The sequence below is a fragment of the Ostrinia furnacalis genome, unplaced genomic scaffold (genome assembly GCF_004193835.3).
Source record: "Ostrinia furnacalis isolate ACB-3 unplaced genomic scaffold, ASM419383v2 OfSCF3121, whole genome shotgun sequence".
NCBI classification, from domain to species: Eukaryota; Metazoa; Arthropoda; class Insecta; order Lepidoptera; family Crambidae; genus Ostrinia; species Ostrinia furnacalis.
This window is the reverse complement of record NW_021133360.1, coordinates 334,366-352,158: the sequence shown is the minus strand read 5'-3', so window position 1 is coordinate 352,158 and position 17,793 is coordinate 334,366. Positions and strand designations below refer to the sequence as shown.

Sequence of the window (17,793 nt, the reverse complement as noted above, 5' to 3'; positions counted from 1 at the left end):
ATAGAGACTTTTATCCTTCATTATCACAAAGTATGGTGTCTCTACTCCTCAATGAGGATGCTAATGTGCGCAAACAAGCCGAGTCGCTGCGGCGGAGACAATTGCAACTTTATACACTGATTTGATGGCTTTTTCACAACCCATACAAGAATATTACGATGCATTTCTTGCTCTAAAGAATAAAACAGACCTTGAGTGGACAGTTGTGTCGATAGAGTAGATCTCTCTAACTTGACAGAGGCTTCTTTCTGTCTATAGTGACTTAAAAGATAATTATTATTTCAATCACTTTTTTCTTCAAACTTCTTATGAGTTAATAAACGAAATGTGCAATACTTTCTTGAAAATAAGGTCCATTGGTCCCATAATATTATGTAAACTGTACCATAACAATAACAGACTACAAATTGAATCGTTAAAGGAACATTATTAATCCTTTAAACAGTCCAATGAAAAATTCTCCAAAGAAAATTCAAATGTTCGCGACAGGACTTGAATAATTCAGTCCATTCGATTAAGGTGGTCCGTATTAGTTCCTTCGCGGGACGCATTCTAAGGACTTAGAAACAACGAATTAGGAGATATTAGAATTCAGATGGCATTTAATTTATAACGTATTTTGATTACAAAAAAAATAGGCAAGGCAGGAAAAGAACGTCCAAAAAAATTAGGAAAATTATTTCATGAAATGGGAATCGAAAACTTTCCTACCTTAGATTTTCGTAACTTCCTCATAAACCAATTTCTAATCCTAATTCTATATTGACAATAACTCTCGACATTAAAGATCAATACAAGAAGTATCAACTTTAAATAAAGTAAATTCTGAAGCCTTTTTAGGCTAGCCCTAAAAAGGTTCACGGTTAGAAAAAACTTTGTAAAGGGAAAATTACAAGTGAATATTGTGTTCATACTCATTACTTACTAAATCTTATCTTGAGTCTCAACTTTAAATAAAATACGAGCTTTCTAAAAGTAAATACTGCGACTGGTCTCCTCATTAGCGGAGTTTGTGTAATTGGTAATTTTTCATAAACTTATCATGTCTCGGACACCAATTTGCTGAAGTTTCTTCGGAAAAGGAAAACATAGTTATCTCATTAGTTAGTCCGTAATTGTATCACATCTATCTGGAGACGTCATGGGCTTAATTTAGTCTGTAAATACATAAAACTCCTAATAGGAAATTGGTCATAATAAATAAATTAGCAGTAGTACTTACAGTTGGTCAAAAAAAGGTCATAATTATTCATGATTACTGCACTTTACCCTCTAAGTATGTCGATCGAATTACTATTTTTAAAATACAGCATAAAACAAACTAACTAAAAATCTTCGTTCTACGAGCGTGACTTTACAAACATTTTGACTAAGTTTACACAAAATAAAATAATAATCAAAGAATTATGAAAAGTCGCTCATTTCAAAACTAGGTTTTAAATCTGAAACTATCGCAAGCTCCAATAATACACTGCTATATTATTATGATACCTAGTGGTCCTGTTCAATATCGGTATCAGGTAGGTACTTGTAACGCAACGACAGTCGCACAATACCTCTCCAACATTTTAAACAATGCCAGCGTAGTTTCAATTTCACGTTAATCCTTGGAGAAATTTTCTATCACAAATATAATTTCCGATTTCATGCTTCCCTCGCATTTCGCAGCGTCAAACAAGCGGCTTCGTTCAGCGCAGCCCGCGGCGCTGTCTCGGGAAAGAATCCGGCGGACTCGAGTTTGTTTATCTTTGTTTTGCTTCAGACTTGCCGGTAATTGAACATAATTAGGAAGGCAGTGACAATGTTTTTGGATTTTTGGCGCTGTGTATTGTTTTAGAAGCAAACATTTAATTAATTCTTAATTTTTACGTTTAATGAGGCAGATTCGTGAGAGTGAGTCGGAAAATTTATCACAAGCGCTTTGCTTTTTCTTTGTCCATCGCGAATACTTACTATTCCGGCAGTGAGAGGTAAGATAGCTAGTTCCTATGTGGTTGAGAATTCCAGTTAAAACTCGCTTTCACCTTCGACCTGATCATTACTTATTATCAGGTGAGATGGAAGTCAAGAGCTTCCTCGCTGTGGATAAAAAAATATGTAAAATAAGTCAGATTCCAACCCTCATGTTAGACTTAATGAGCAACTGAAGCTGATAAGGTTAATCAAAGTTCATTAACAAATTCGAAACAATGATGCAAAAATGGTTTTTATTATTATCATGTCTCCCTATCAGGGGTATAACTGAGACCCAAAACCTAAAGCTTTTTGAGATTGGAACTCTAACAACTAGAACCCGAATAAGTTTATTATATTATACGTTTGTTTTTATTTGTATAGAGAACAATAGTGTCTAGACAAACCTAAAGAGGATTTAGGACGCTATTTGGATCAAATATGTAATTGCTCAATAATGAATAATAAATAAAAAAAAAAGTTAATAAGAAAGCAAACAGAATAATTTTATGATCTTAGTCTATCTCCGAAGCATAAAATTATCTTTTCTAATAAACTATTAGGTTGATTGAAGTCTGCGCAGTCGCAATTAAATCTGAAGCCTTCATTAAAATATTGCGTATCAACCTTACCTTATTACATAAACAATTAATACGCTCCAATCAAAAAGCCGCTATTAACCGAAAAAGACGAAGCACGATAATCATTATAATTAACGGCTATTTAAATATTACTTTTGAAAACATGTAAATTACTCACTACAAAGGAGAGCAGTGGTTTTATTTAAATACTATCTACAATTTGGGAACAATTAAATTTCTTCTCTGAGTAATAAATAATCTCAACGGGAGCTTTTTCTGAGAATTGTTATTTAAGTAATCAAAGTAAAAATATTCTTAATAATATTAATTTCAAAAGATTTATTTTACCAAAAGAATACGCGGCCTTTCGTGTGTTTTTCTTCTAATTTCTTCGGATTATGAAACTAGGGTGTTAAATTGTGGTCCAATAGGCGTCTTTTTTTTGGTTGGCACTAATACGCATGACGGTTGCAGAACAAGAGTAAAGCTCAATTATTTATGCTTAGCTCGTATTATTAGCTGACGCAGTTTCACATGGCGATTGTATAGTTTCTAGTTTTCTCACAACTATGGAAAACTGTGTCAGCTTTGCAAGCCAAGCTAAACTTAAATAGCTTAGCACTTGGTCTACAACTCGCATTATACATTTGTCGAGACGTGGTCTCCATTTACACCACATTTCGTCACTTCTGCGACAGATAGCCAGTTAACTGCCACTTTAACTACAACCATAACCTGGCGTACAAGACTGATAGTGTTTTCATTAAGATTTAAACATGTAAATGAATGGTAACTGCGCGGCGTGAAACATTCCCCATCGCGTGCCGCCCACAAAGGTAACAAACTCCCGTTACAGTATAGATTAGGCAAATTAAGTTACGTATCGCTGTCATGTAATTAAATCAACAATGCCGTATTTATGTTTCGCGGCGATAATTTTCGAGTAGTTTCCGTGCAAAATTCGGCGGGTTAAGGGTCATATGTTGCTAAAAATTTGGTTCGTAAGTGCCACCAGTGGTCAAAATTGAATAAAATATTTTTGATTTAGATTTTAGTGCACTTATAATCCTTTAATTAGTATTGTGAAATAATTAAAACGATGTGTGTGTGAGCTATTGAATAATCGCATTCTGAGAATTAGGTACACACGTAAACAACACACACATTTTTAATTCAATTACTGTTTAAAAAAACGTTTCAATGCTTATTACGGCGGCCTCTTAATTACATGAATAGGGTTTGATATTATCTTGCTTCAATCTAGGCAGCGTATAAATAAACATACCATATTATATTTATTAGGAGTTTTATTTTATGTACGTACCTACTACAGAATATTTTCATAAATTTCAGTGCAGTGATATAAATTAGTGAAACATTTGTGTAGTCTCTCGAAGCTGCCAGATATTTGTTCCAAAAATAAACCAAAAGAACCATGAATATTTATCGGCAAGTTTATTTGCACCGAAGTTAAATTTAAAACATGAAAGCAGCGTAGTTTCACAAACGGACAGGCGACCGCAAAAAATTTAACTGTCACAGTTATGTATGACTGCGATATATTGGGAACTCTACATATTTCAAAATGGATAAGTGCTTGGCTAGAACAAGCATTGTGAAAAGTGTAAGAAGAAAGTGCCTGTTCGTTTTTACATGAGATAAACATAAAAAAGGTATTCAGAATAATCGTTTTCACACTCGAACTTCTAAATCGATTTACCTCACAAAATTAGTGAAAGAGTAGTATGTCAACGTTCGAGATTCAAATTCAAATCATTTATTCAGTAAGTACTCGGGCCCTTTCTAGGACACTTTCACACGTCCCAAATATAGCTTGCCCTACAAGTTCGGGTTAGTGATTATTATTTAATTCTACACATTAATTTTGTTCAGAAAGCAAAAGTATTTTACGACTGTGTTTTGATCACGAGACGTGCTATGAAGGTGTTTTGTTACAGACTAAGTCCACACTACTGAATATGATGTCAATATGACCCAAACTACGGAAATGACCGTGTAGTACCTACTTAAAGTAACACTATACGGGAAGCATATTTACATAACCCAACGACATTTAAAAGCCTGTCATTTTGTTCCCACATCCACAATGGGGCGATATCCCACACGCTCAGTCATTATTTTTAACGAGCCGTATCTCCTTTCGCATAGGAACGTGCGTCTTGGGCCTATTAACGACGCTTACAACTGAATGCTTTGGGAGACGAGGTATACTCGAAATAATGTATTAAACAATTTATTAGAAGCTTCTGCTAAGGTGGGGGAAATGGGTTATTAATAATAACTTATTATACTTGGGATGAGAAGAGTTTTATCTTTACAAGCTTATGCCCGCGGCTCTACATGTAGAGTTGATACATTTTAAAATGCGTGTACACTTATCACACTGAAATTCACGTATAGTTCTTGCAACTCACGAAGGCGAGTGAGCTTTACGTGTGTGTACGTGTACAAGCACATAACGTCTATCTAAACTTTTGAAAAATAATAGACTAATAACCGAATTGAGAACCTCCTTCTTTTGTTGAAACCACACATGTGAAGCTCACTCACCTTCGTGAATTGCAACAACTATAAATGATTCGGACTCTTCCTCAACAGCTCGCGTTTCTTTATATGAACTACGAGGACCTACTGTACATGATAAAACTACAGAACTATTCCTAAATCCTAATTTACCTTCTAAATACTTATTGGACAGTTCTGTACTACTCACGCTTATTGTTTTCTCATGCAAGTGACTATGGTTTTAATGAGAATAAATATTCTTTAAGTCTAATAGATATACTTTAGGTTTGAGATGTATCATTTGATATGATTAAAAGAGAAAATATCTATAAAGATTAACCAGTTCTCAAATAACAATAACTTTATTTAAACCTAGCTTTTGAGAGTGTGTAGTTGAAACTACCTCAGTAATTTGATTGCAGCTGCTTATAACCTCGTCTAGACACAACATTGGAGTGTGAATACCTTGCTAGCTAACGGGGGCTCTGACTAATGAATATTGAAGACTGCGTTTAGTGTTGTTATGCCATCGATAGTTTTCTGATCGATGAATGATTTGCTTCAATTTTCAACTGCCAATACCCAAATTAAAGTAGCATAGTATTTTGTGGTGACTATGGAACTGAACCTGTGTTCAACTATCTTGCTGCCAAGATTGACATATTTTATTAGGTATACGCATGACGTATGCATACATGTAACTCCGGCAAAAGTCTTAACGGTTATGACATTGACTAATCCCTCTAGTAAGATTCGACACTGTTACAACAGCTGTCTGGCACTAGCACGGTGTATCATAACTTATGCTCTACGTATACAACTTCCTCTACAACGAAATAAAAGACAAAATCGCATTTTAATTATCTAACAATTGTAGTGCCACCTGCCACACAATCAATTATATCGATAAACAAGACATTCAATTAGATTCGATAGTTTACTTAGGACTTGGGACAACACTGCCTGCATTACCGCACTCCTCAGTCTCGCCTATCGATATACGCCTCAAATTAGATCCGAAGGTAAATCGCATCAAATCCTGAGATGAAGGATAAATATTATTAGCACTAGCAAGATCTAAAAGCCATTACAGTTAGGCTGAGTTGCATCACCTTATTTTAACTGTAACAATAACAAGAACCGGTGCTTTTTGTATGGAGTTTGGCAGATTTTTGACGTTAGTCAAAGTTAAAGTAAGATGGTGCAACTCAGCCTTAGTGTTTCTAGGAACCGGCTAGATAGACTAAACGCCTTAATTAATAAGCATTTTCACAAATAAGAATGAAGTAACTTTGCCCATCAGTATAACATTGGCTCAAAATACCCGTTTAATGGCGAGTTTAGTACTTTTTCGTTTTGATTTTTTATATTTCAAACGAGCTTTATAAACAACGTGTTAAAGATACATAAAAACTTATTTTAAGTAAATAATTTAAATCAAAGTGAAAAAAAAAAACTACTTAAATTCGCAATTTTAATTGAAGCCACTGATGGGCAAAGTTACTTAAATTGGCTGTGGTCTTGTGACACTTTTGCTATCAAATGAAATGCATAAACAACCCTTGGAATGTCTACATTTGGAAACTTTAACATCACAGCAAGGTTTGCAAAGGATAATATTGGGTCAAAAAGTTGCGTAATTCGTTTATCTCATAGTCAACTACAAAAGTAGAAAGTATGACCGTTATTTGTATAGGATTAAGGTACACATTGCAATATGACCCTTGGGCCGGATAGTCGACAAATAAGTCCGGTAGTCACGAGCATTTGAACCAATGTTTGTTTATTTCATTCACGTTTTGTGCTCCTAGTGAGCACTCGTAGTTTTAGGTTTCAGAGTTGTAGCTGTTCAGATTAGGTTAGTTTAGCGGATAATGTTCAATGTGAGCGATTTAGCTTGATTAATAATTGAATAGCTTGGCTTATTATTCTCAGCACTTGCCAAATGTTGGTCTCGAAGCGCTGGTAGGGTAAAAAGATTATGAGACATGTAGAGGCTCCTTAAGAGCATATTTTATGACGATTTGTAAGAACTATTTATTAGTCTAAACAAATAAAGAAATTTTGACTTTATTGATGTTTACTTGTGACGTTAACCAATATTTTAGGCTCAGAATCATAATCAGAATCAGAAATATTTATTTGGTTTTACAAGATATTATTATTACAATTGGCATGTCCACATGTTGACTTAATTAGTCGTGCAAATATTGAAAAAAAAAAAAAAAATTCATAGTTACTAGATGGGGGTCTATATACACATACAATAACATAGTCGTCCAGTTCTGCACATGACAGCTCAATAGTTCGCTCAACAGAGAGAGATACAATATCTTTACGCTCTTTACATTTTAATTTATCATTGATTAATATTAGTGACCCTCCACGAATAGCTAACTCTCTAGTGAATGAACTAATAAGCTTATAATTATTAATGCTCAGCATTAGTTCATATTGCCTGAGCCAATGTTCCGTTAAACATAAGACATGAATATTCAATTCTTGGATAAATAACTCAATTTCCAAGTCTTTGCCGGAGAAGCCTTGTACATTCTGATGCACTAAATTAAAACCGTTAAATTTCTTTGTACCCGAATTTTGTATGCCAGAGTTATCCTCTATTGTCTTACGATGTAATTTAAATTATGATTTGGAACAGATTCCAAGGGTCGAACATCCATGGTCTGCTCAATAAAAGCAGTTTGGCTAGCCAAATTAATGGCTAAATATTTAATAAAATATGATAGCGAATTCGCTATTCGTCTTTTACAATATTTATTTAGATAATTATATTTATCTATTGTCAATAAACATTTATTTTTTAAATAATTGTTAATGTCAATTACATGGAATTTGCATTGATTATATGTCAGTGTATTCAATGTCAAATTCAATTTATATCTTAAATTATTTTCCTCCTGTGGCAAGCTTCTACTGTAGAGGAATGTAAACAAAATTATTTTATCTACATTAAGTAAACATAAACTATCAAAAATATTTAGTAGGTCTTTTTTGCCTACATTGCCCCTATTTCCTATTAAAATTACTAATGTGGTATTTATTGAGAACGAATAATTTGTTATTTTTCTCATAATTTGTAAATAGGAAGCACCCGGTAAACAATGGTTGATCACACTTTGTCCCAAATAACTATTAATCAGTTGGCCCATATTTTTGCCTAACTCATCACTGAACATTACTATGTTGGTTTTTTCAATATTTTTAGTTGGGAAGCCGCTGGTAAATGTGTGTGATATCCTAGGACAGTAGTCTTTGTTTAGGGTGTTTAGAGTAGGTGGTGACTCACAACCAGACTGAAAAATTAGTCGATAACTCGTTCGGTATACAGCATGCGGGGACTCCCCGCATGCGAGATAACGACCAATGAAAGTTGGAAGTCGATACGCGTTCGGTACAACGCCTGCGGGGATTCCCCACATGCATTATACCGACCGTGCTATCGACCAATGAAATTCATCATTCGAATTTCTGACGCGCTATGCCTGTTTCTATTTTTTAGTAAACTTCGCACCCAGATTGCGGGCCCAGTGGCACGCGTTCCAGAAATCTCTCGCACTCCGCATGCGGACCCTATCGACGAATGAAAACGGTTCCCCAAATGCGGGCCCTGTGGCATGCGTTCCAGAAATCTCCCGCACGCCGCATGCGGACCCTATCGACTAGTGAAATTACGCCAGAACGCCCAGTGTGCGGGCAAGTGGGAGAAAGAGTCGCATTCCAGCGAGGTGCGCAGTTAGATCGTGTTGTAGTAACAGTCAGGGCACTCACATATGTTCCTGGCGTGGTACCGCTTGTGCACGAAGCTGCCGCGCGCCCACGCGGTGTCGAACTCCAGCCCGACGGTGTAGTTTCCGGCGCGCAGCCGCAGCCGGCACTCCACCTCGTACAGCGAGTGCGGCGTGCCGCACTTGTCTGTCACCACGCGGCATTGCCTCTCCTGAGGGGAGACAGTGACGTGACGGTGAGGCCTTAAGGTGGCAGTTCGCATCGCGACAGAGACAGGAGACCGAGACGCGAGACCGCGAACGTAACTTGACTTTAAAGCCTGGTCCATGAGCACGTAGAATCCCGTCCAATGACCCCAAGCTGCCCATCCTTGTCGCTTGTACGTAATTATGTTGCTGTCACGCTCGCACAATCACTGCGGGCGCGCGTCGCACAGTCGCGACAGCAATATAATTACGCGCGAGCGATAAGGATGGGTAGCTTGGGGTCATTGGACGGGATTCTACGTGCTCACGGACCAGGCTTTAGACAATGTATAAGCATGACATTGCATTGATCGAATCAGAAATGAGGAGATCCGTAGGTGAACCAGAGTGACTGACATAGCCCGCAGAATCGCTAAAATCAAGTGGCAGTGGGCGGGGCACATAGCTCGAAGAGCTGATGGCCGCTGGGGCAGGAAAGTTCTTGAGTGGCGACCACGAGGTGGAAGACGTAGCGTGGGCAGGCCTCCCACTAGGTGGACCGACGATCTGGTGAAGGTCGCGGGAAGTACGTGGATGCAAGCGGCGCAGGACCGGTCTTTGTGGAAATCCTTGGGGGAGGCCTTTGTCCAGCAGTGGACGTCTTTCGGCTGAAACGAACGAACGAAGCATGACAGTTCGCAAGCGAGACAGAGACAGACAGGTCTCTGCCTTAGTCAAGTAACGGTTGCGGTCTCCCGTCTCGGCCTCCTGTCCGTGGCGGTGCGAACCGCCACCTTTAGGGCGCTTTCAGTCTGCGGGCACGAAACTGGCGACGGCCAAGCGAGGCGATAAGGATTAGTATTGCGATCGCTCCGCCTGTTTCGTGCGCGTCACCATATACTGTCCATGTTGTTGTATGCATCGCCGACGTCGCGTTCGCCCCGCCATCGCTCGGCCGTCGCCAGTTTCGTGCCCGCAGACTAAAGGTTCAGCTACAGTGGTTCTTAACTGGTGGTCCCTGGAGGCATTCCAAGTGGTCCGCGAAGACATCGTAATAAACAAGTGACGTGACGTGATGAGTCAAAGCAACACAACGCAAACGGCGCACAGTGGGCGAGAAATCGACCTCCCTATTCATAGGATTTTGAAAAAAAAAAAGTGGTCCCCGACAAGACAGAAATTTGGTAAAACGGTCCCTCGTGACTTAAAGGCTAAGAACCACTGAGCTAAACCAACGCAATCACACGCGATCAGCCGGCGTGCAGCGACAGCGATCAATGCATTTAAGTCTGACGCTGCACACCGGCTGATCGCGAGTGATCGCGTTGGTTTGGCTGAACCTTAAGGCTCACCATACATGGACAGCTCGAGCAGTTAGCTAGTGATAAAATAAATGGCTTTTGCAGTCATAATCAATTGAAATTTCACCGGGCTGCCAACCGCCCGAAGCAATCACAACTGCTCAAGCGCACTTCTCGGTGTTTATAATATGATCAATAAACTGGCTCATTGTAAAGAGATATAGGAGATTTTTGAAGCAGCATGCATTTCAAAACCTATAAATAATGATAGCTCAAGAATACAGGTACATTAATGAGTCTATTTGATACCAGTTTGCGTCTAGACAGCTTTCGTATGAAGCTAGCCTGTTGCCGGTTTTAAAAACTGGTCGAGGAAGCTCAAAGTAGTGTGCTTCTTAGTTTTATTTAAAAATGTATTAAATGCATTCTTTTCCTTTCCTTCTTTCCTAAGCGTAAACCTAGTAAATTATGGCCACGATGAATGATAATTATCTTAAAATAAAGAAAACACCAAATTCTAAGAGACAAATTGTTTTTGTACAAAAACCAATTGTTTAAACATGACAAACGTTTTTCTGATATTACATCACTAGCTTTCCGCCCGCGGCTTCGCCCGCGTGGAATTTTGTCTGTCACAGAAAAACTTTATCGCGCGCGTCCCTGTTTCAAAAACCGGGATAAAAACTATCCTATGTTCTTTCCCGGGACTCAAACTATCTCTATGCCAAATTTCATCAAAATCGGTTGCGAGGTTTAAGCGGGAAAGCGTAACAGACAGACAGACAGACAGACAGACAGACAGACAGACAGACAGACAGAGTTACTTTCGCATTTATAATACTAGCTTTCCGCCCGCGGCTTCGCCCGCGTGGAATTTTGTCTGTCACAGAAAAACTTTATCGCGCGCGTCCCTGTTTCAAAAACCGGGATAAAAACTATCCTATGTTCTTTCCCGGGACTCAAACTATCTCTATGCCAAATTTCATCAAAATCGGTTGCGAGGTTTAAGCGGGAAAGCGTAACAGACAGACAGACAGACAGACAGACAGACAGACAGACAGACAGACAGAGTTACTTTCGCATTTATAATACTAGCTTTCCGCCCGCGGCTTCGCCCGCGTGGAATTTTGTCTGTCACAGAAAAACTTTATCGCGCGCGTCCCTGTTTCAAAAACCGGGATAAAAAATATCCTATGTTCTTTCCCGGGACTCAAACTATCTCTATGCCAAATTTCATCAAAATCGGTTGCGAGGTTTAAGCGGGAAAGCGTAACAGACAGACAGACAGACAGACAGACAGACAGACAGACAGACAGACAGACAGACAGAGTTACTTTCGCATTTATAATATTAGTTGGTATTAGTTGGGATAGTTGGGATTTAGATATTATTATTTCATCAGTAAATAATAAAACCAATTTTCCTTTTAATAACTGTAAACTGTTAAATATCATTTCCACTTAGATATATTTGTAAACAAGTTAATTAATTATTACAGAAGCCGACCTATTGACATGTCAGCCAATTATTAGCCTACTTGTAGATACTCGTATGGTTGTAAGCATCTAGCCTTTTTAACTTTTTCTAAGTGTGAATTTATCTTTTCTGCATTATGTATAGAGTCACGATGTTTTGACGTGTTACATTATAATAAAACATTGCTACTTGTTTACTAGTGGAGGATGTTTTATGAACATTAAGGTATACAGGGTGTCCCAGAATGGGTGAATCAAACTGCTAGGGGAGGTAGCTCTACTAATGTACTATCCCAAAAAAATATGAAAAAAAAAAATTTGAGTTCGGTTTTTTTTTTAAATAAAGTGCTCCAAACTCGAAATCTAGTCATTATTTTCAAAAGTTTCTTTAGAGATAAACGAAGCGATCATGTACAATTAATATTAGTAAGAAAAAAGTACAAATAAACTCCAAACGCAGCAATTATAGCCAGTTACTCAGGCAAAGCAGATTTATTTTCACTTTTTCAAAAAAAATTTTTTTTTGTTTCCTTATGTGTTTTATTTTTTTCATATTTTTTAGGGATAATGCATTAGTAGAGCTACCTCCCCTATCAGTTTGATTCACCCATTCTGGGACACCCTGTATGTTCCATAGAACACGTGTATTATGCAGATGAGTGGTGTGAAAAGGATTTTATTTGACGTATTTTAGGCAACAACCATCTGACGTATTTCAGCAAATGGACCATTATCGCTCTGATAGGTACTTACCGACATATTTGCGATTCCTAAAACGCAGCATGAAAAATAAAGGAATTTTTAACAAGAAAATCCATACAATCATCTTCTCATTGTCAACCTTATCTTCAAGTAAAATTATGTAAATATTATTATAATCTTTATACCATATATCAATAATTTAATGAATTGATTGACATCGTAGCTATTCAAAATATTGCTCTTTGATAAGAAAATAACTGAGTTTAGTCCAAGTATTGCAATTAACTATCTATTCACTGTAAAGGTTATATTATAGTTTCATTTGAAATGAATAAATCGATAAGTAGTTGAATGGCAAAAGTCATACATGTCATGGTTCTTAATAAATTTTTGTTGAAAAAAATGTCCTAACAGAGAACAAATAAAGTTATTTTCACTTACCTCAAGCCCATGATCTTTATCGAAGCCTTGGCACAGCGTCAGTATGTATTTTGTAGCAGGGATGTTTTCAGTGTAGAAATATACAGATGTGTAGTCCCTAAAAGTAATAAAATGGTCAGTATTTTTTATAATAAACAACATAAAAGTACAAAATTATGATACCTTACATCAAACTACGCAGAAATTAATGGATACATACATTATTTATTATTCTAATTATTATTTTTAATTTTGTATTATTTTAAATTTATTTCAGACCATTACCATCCATACTGTTGTTAGTAACAATGTACTTGAAAACTGAGTTAGTACTTATCAGTAAAAAAACCGGTTTTGGCAATGTATTTTGAAGTTTTAACGATTGCCAAATTGATACTGCATTTAAATATTGTTTCCGTTCACTCAAACTAAGCAATATGTATTTGTGAAAACTATTTTGGCAAATATAAAGTAATATTAGTAATACTATATTTTCTATATGTGTAACAAAATACAGTTTGTTTGTTGTAATGAACAGAAAAATACTTTACCCATGATTGATATCACTTCCTTTGATATTTGTGTTGGAGAAGTCTTCTCTGCGATAATCATTAACGATGTTGAACCGCGAGTACGCGCCGAAGGACCCGCGGCCAGGGAACCAGCTCTTGAGAGAGTAGTTCGCTTTGAATATCAAGTCCAGGACTGTTGATAGACATACCTGGAGAAATATTTGTGATAAAATATTTGAAAAATAGCAGTGTGGTTGTGCTTGAAAAAATTGGTAATTTAATGCAAGGTTTAGACAAGAAATAAAACTTGCAGAAGTTGGCTTGCCAAAGCTATTTACAGTGTTAACCAGCTTGCGGAAATCAACAGCATTGCTAGTCTAAACCTTGCATTAGACCTATTTACAATTTCTTGATATTATTATGCCCATACACACTATTAAATAACACTTTCACTTCATTCAAATATCTATATCAACACTATCTCAACTTTGGAATGTGGCTTTGGTTTTACAAGCTCCAATTTTCTATTAAAATATCTGGTAAAACTGACTACCCTCTTCTCAACAGATTATAAGATTATTCACAAGAACATCTTTGAAGGTAGTTGATAAAACCAGTAATTAATTATTAACATGATGGTGAAGTTGAACTACCCTCAATAAAATTTATTACTGCGGCCACAAAATGTTAAACCTGCTAACAATTTCTGATCTTGGGTGCTCTAATATTATATCTTAAGCGTTGTTTATTTTGGGCGCTAACATATGGCAGGTTTGAGGAAGAGTTCAACAAGACTTTAAACAAAAAAATGGACACCTATACTCACAGAACTGCAGGCCAAGGGCTCTGTCCAGTTCAGCAACTCAGAACAGCTCGTGTGTATGGAAAATCTGTTCTTAGGCTCGGGGTAGGTAAGCTCATAATTCCACACGGTATCGTTAGCGTTGGCGTCTGTACACCACTCCAAGATGTAGCGCGCCTTCACACCATCTTTAGATGGCTGCAGCGTCGGTTTGGCTTTGGTAACGTTGCTGCACCTCACCGAATAGTCCCCATTAACACCACATACACCCAACAAAAACACCACCGCTGACGAAGTCACCAAAATATCCATAATCGCAAAATGCCGAGCCATGTTTAGATTTTCACACTAAACTACATAACTTGCATTACATAGTAAAACGATTTACGTATCTTAAAATAAACTTAACAAACTACAACGCTAAAAATAAATTAATTTAACACTGCTATCCTGTTTGACTGGATTTTTTATGACCATAGACAAAACCCTGTAGTGACGTTTTTGTTCGAAATAACGAGATCACAAACAACCCAAGGAAACGTTGAAAATACAGCTTTTATTTTTTTTAATGTTCTGTTTACAGAATAGCAAAGTAGATGGCGCTATTGTACTCTGGTTCCGTAATTAATCAAACCAAATTATGTATCAAGACAAAATAACAGATTTTTTGATTATAAAATTTCTTATTTATTATATCTCATGTTTACAATTTGTACAGCCCCCCTAGACAAAACGCACTTTTTGATCGAATCGAAAATCGAATCCGTCAAAACTCCATACAAAAAAGGGGCTTTTCGACCACTTTTCGACTGGTTTGCGATTATAATTTGCACTTTGTCTAGACCCCCAGGTTTACAAAAATGTTGCGAAGTTGATCGATGTCAAGAATTTGACGATGACGATGAAAAAGAAATGACAAAGGCGTTTGAAATTTGTTTCATTGTTTAAACTTTTTTATAAGTAAGATTTTCATATGTTTTCGCACATTATTTCCAGAATTTACATTTTCAATAGGTCGATAATACGGACACAGATTAAACAGCCAAATTCTAACTAAAAATGTGATAAGCAGAGGGCGCTAGCGATGCTGGTTTTTCGTGGGTTCTATAATGGCTAAATCTAAAACAACCACAAAATAATGGAAAACAGGAGTCTAGGTACACCTGTATCATTGATCAGGGAACGGTGTAAGGAACGGCTATGTCTAAAATTACCTTTTTTGCTGCTCTGTTGGCAAATAATGATACAAGGCACGTTCGTTACGCCACTGATGATTACACGGTGCATAGCCAAAACAGCTAAAAATACAGGCTATGTTTTAATAAAATTATGACGTAGAAGGTCAAGAAAACACCAAAAACGTACACCTCATTTACTTTCCACACCCAAATAACTTAAATCTATTTACATTCACACACGCAAGCATAAATATTGTGTAATATTAAAATCCGATCTGCTGGGCGAGGACGGCGTACATGGCCAGCGCGGTCAGGCCGACGACCGCGGCGTGGACGGCTCGGAGAGCCAGGAGCGCCCAGGGGTTCAGTGAGAGGATCGCAGCGACGGCGTCTTCGAGCAAGGAGCGGTAGGGTGCTACAGCCAGCAGGGCGAGTACCAGCGGCGCGTGTCTTCGCGGCAGGTCGCTGCGAGACGCGAGCCAGACCAGCGCGGCGGCGCCGGCGTGCTGTAGCAGCGCCACGTTGGATTCTGCGCACGCGCGCACGTAGCGCCAGTCGAATTCTGCGCCGCGCGCGCCCACCCATAGAAGGATGCTGCGCGATACTAACACCTGGAAATAGCATGACCAAAAATGTTAATCGTTTAACAAAATTATTTTACAATTTTTACTACTGGAAAAACATGCAGTTTTACTACTGTTCTATGAAGGCCTTCCTCACTTTTAATAATTGTCCTACAGGGCTCATAATGTTCTACTTTTCAAGTTTATAATGGAAGCAATGAAAGATTGAATACTGAGTGTTGAGTATTCATAACTCAAGCTACCTAGAGTACCTAGTCATTTAAAAGTGCAATACTTTTTGAGTATCATTATTATTCTAGTTTGTATCAGGTTTTGTTGTTTCTTTAACTCATTTGCATAAATTAGAATGCAAAGAAGGACAATGTATTTTAGGAATAATAATGCAACTGAATTTGTTCGTCAGTCAGTATAATACTGTCAATAATATAGCAATTTACCAGAAGTCAAACTGCATCTACACTGAACAAACTAATATAATATTGTTCCAGTACTGTATCAGCCTCTTATTGCTAGATGCACAGTGATAATGAGATCTAGTTGCCCTCAAAATAACTGACTTGACTACAAATGTCTCAAAAAGTAGATGCATACTAAATACCAATTTGAATATAAAAAATATACAAAGATTTTCACAACAGCTTCCTATGACTGTAATTGATGGCGAAAGTCATTTAGTCAACAAGCATTAGGATACGCAAACAATAAGTTCTAAGCAAATGGTTTATTTAAAATCCTATTTTAAATAAAAACCCACCTCAGCGCTGGCCCAACCAATAGCAGCAGTTAATATCTTAGCATGTCCTTTTCCAGGAACTGCGTTTAGAGCAAAGTACAACCCCAGCAAGTCAGCAAAGTCCACCGTGGCCTTCAGGATCTCCTGGAAATTGGAATGGAAATGGTTACTGTTGTTGTAATGGGTTACTGTTAAGTTATGGTACAATGTTTACGTCATTGTGATATAAAAAGAAACTTGTAAGGTTGCAAATTATCTTGAAGAACATTATTAATATTCTAGGAAAAATAATAACAAATAAGATGCCGATTACTCACCAGAAACACATCGTATTCACCATCTAATTGAGCGCTATCAGAGTCAGGAAAGAATGTAGCCAATAGTAACATTTTACATAGCTGGGTAAAGATGTACAATCCACCTGCATAAACGCATTTCGAGAAGGTCGCATATTCAGAGCTGAAACACAGAAGTTCCTGTCATGTAACCATTGTAAATGATAAGGAGATTCACCTTAAATTTTATTAGGACACCGAATTAGTACTGTTTAAAGATTACTTACATCCCTGAAAACTTGTATGCCATATGATACGGCGCGTAGACTAAGGCTAGGCAATTACCGAAATGATAAAGTGTCATTTTAATTTATTTGGGCTACTATTTCGCTTAATATTACACGTATTTAATTAAATTACGATAAAAATATTCTGGTCAACTCATAAACCAGATAACCTCAATTATTGACGTTGACAGTATTGACAGGATAGAATTGTCAAATTTGACAAGACTACACACTTCTTTCCTTTCCACGGTTGCTCGCACAGTGTTCGTTTACATGTACCAAATAGCTTGGTTTTTCTGGGTTGTTATGAAAGATGATAAAATATATTTTGATAAAGTAAATTTGGTGGTTTAATGCTTCATTCCAAGATCCTCTTTCATTTCTTTGTTAATTCTAATGGATATTTTAAATTATCACTTTTGCGTGGAACGAAACGTTTATACGCACTCCGTTTCACTACAACTTTTTATCTCATTTCTTAAAACTCTTTAAATTTTACACAGAAATGTAAAATTATCTATTTTCAATGAAC

The 17,793-nt window shown here is 37.2% G+C and overlaps 2 protein-coding genes across 2 annotated transcripts in view; both read right to left on the bottom strand.

The window, feature by feature from the left end:
- Positions 1 to 14,696, bottom strand: part of LOC114357284 (uncharacterized) — a 41,841-nt gene extending 27,145 nt beyond the window's left edge. The window contains exons 1-4 of the mRNA XM_028310821.1: positions 14,229 to 14,696; positions 13,442 to 13,611; positions 12,912 to 13,008; positions 8,850 to 9,018 (exon numbers count right to left, since the gene is read on the bottom strand). Of these exons, the coding sequence (XP_028166622.1) occupies positions 8,850 to 9,018; positions 12,912 to 13,008; positions 13,442 to 13,611; positions 14,229 to 14,537 (745 nt within the window). The 5' untranslated portion in view covers positions 14,538 to 14,696. The remainder of the gene's footprint in view (positions 1 to 8,849; positions 9,019 to 12,911; positions 13,009 to 13,441; positions 13,612 to 14,228) is intronic.
- Positions 14,697 to 15,562: 866 nt separating this feature from the next.
- On the bottom strand, positions 15,563 to 17,461 carry LOC114357285 (transmembrane protein 147). The gene is made up of 4 exons (XM_028310822.1): positions 17,262 to 17,461; positions 17,017 to 17,158; positions 16,721 to 16,843; positions 15,563 to 15,993 (listed from the first exon to the last, which is right to left on the bottom strand). The coding sequence occupies exons 1-4, from the start codon at positions 17,336 to 17,338 to the stop codon at positions 15,646 to 15,648; spliced, it is 690 nt and encodes a 229-aa protein (XP_028166623.1). The 5' UTR covers positions 17,339 to 17,461; the 3' UTR covers positions 15,563 to 15,645.
- Between the last annotated feature and the right edge of the window lie 332 nt (positions 17,462 to 17,793).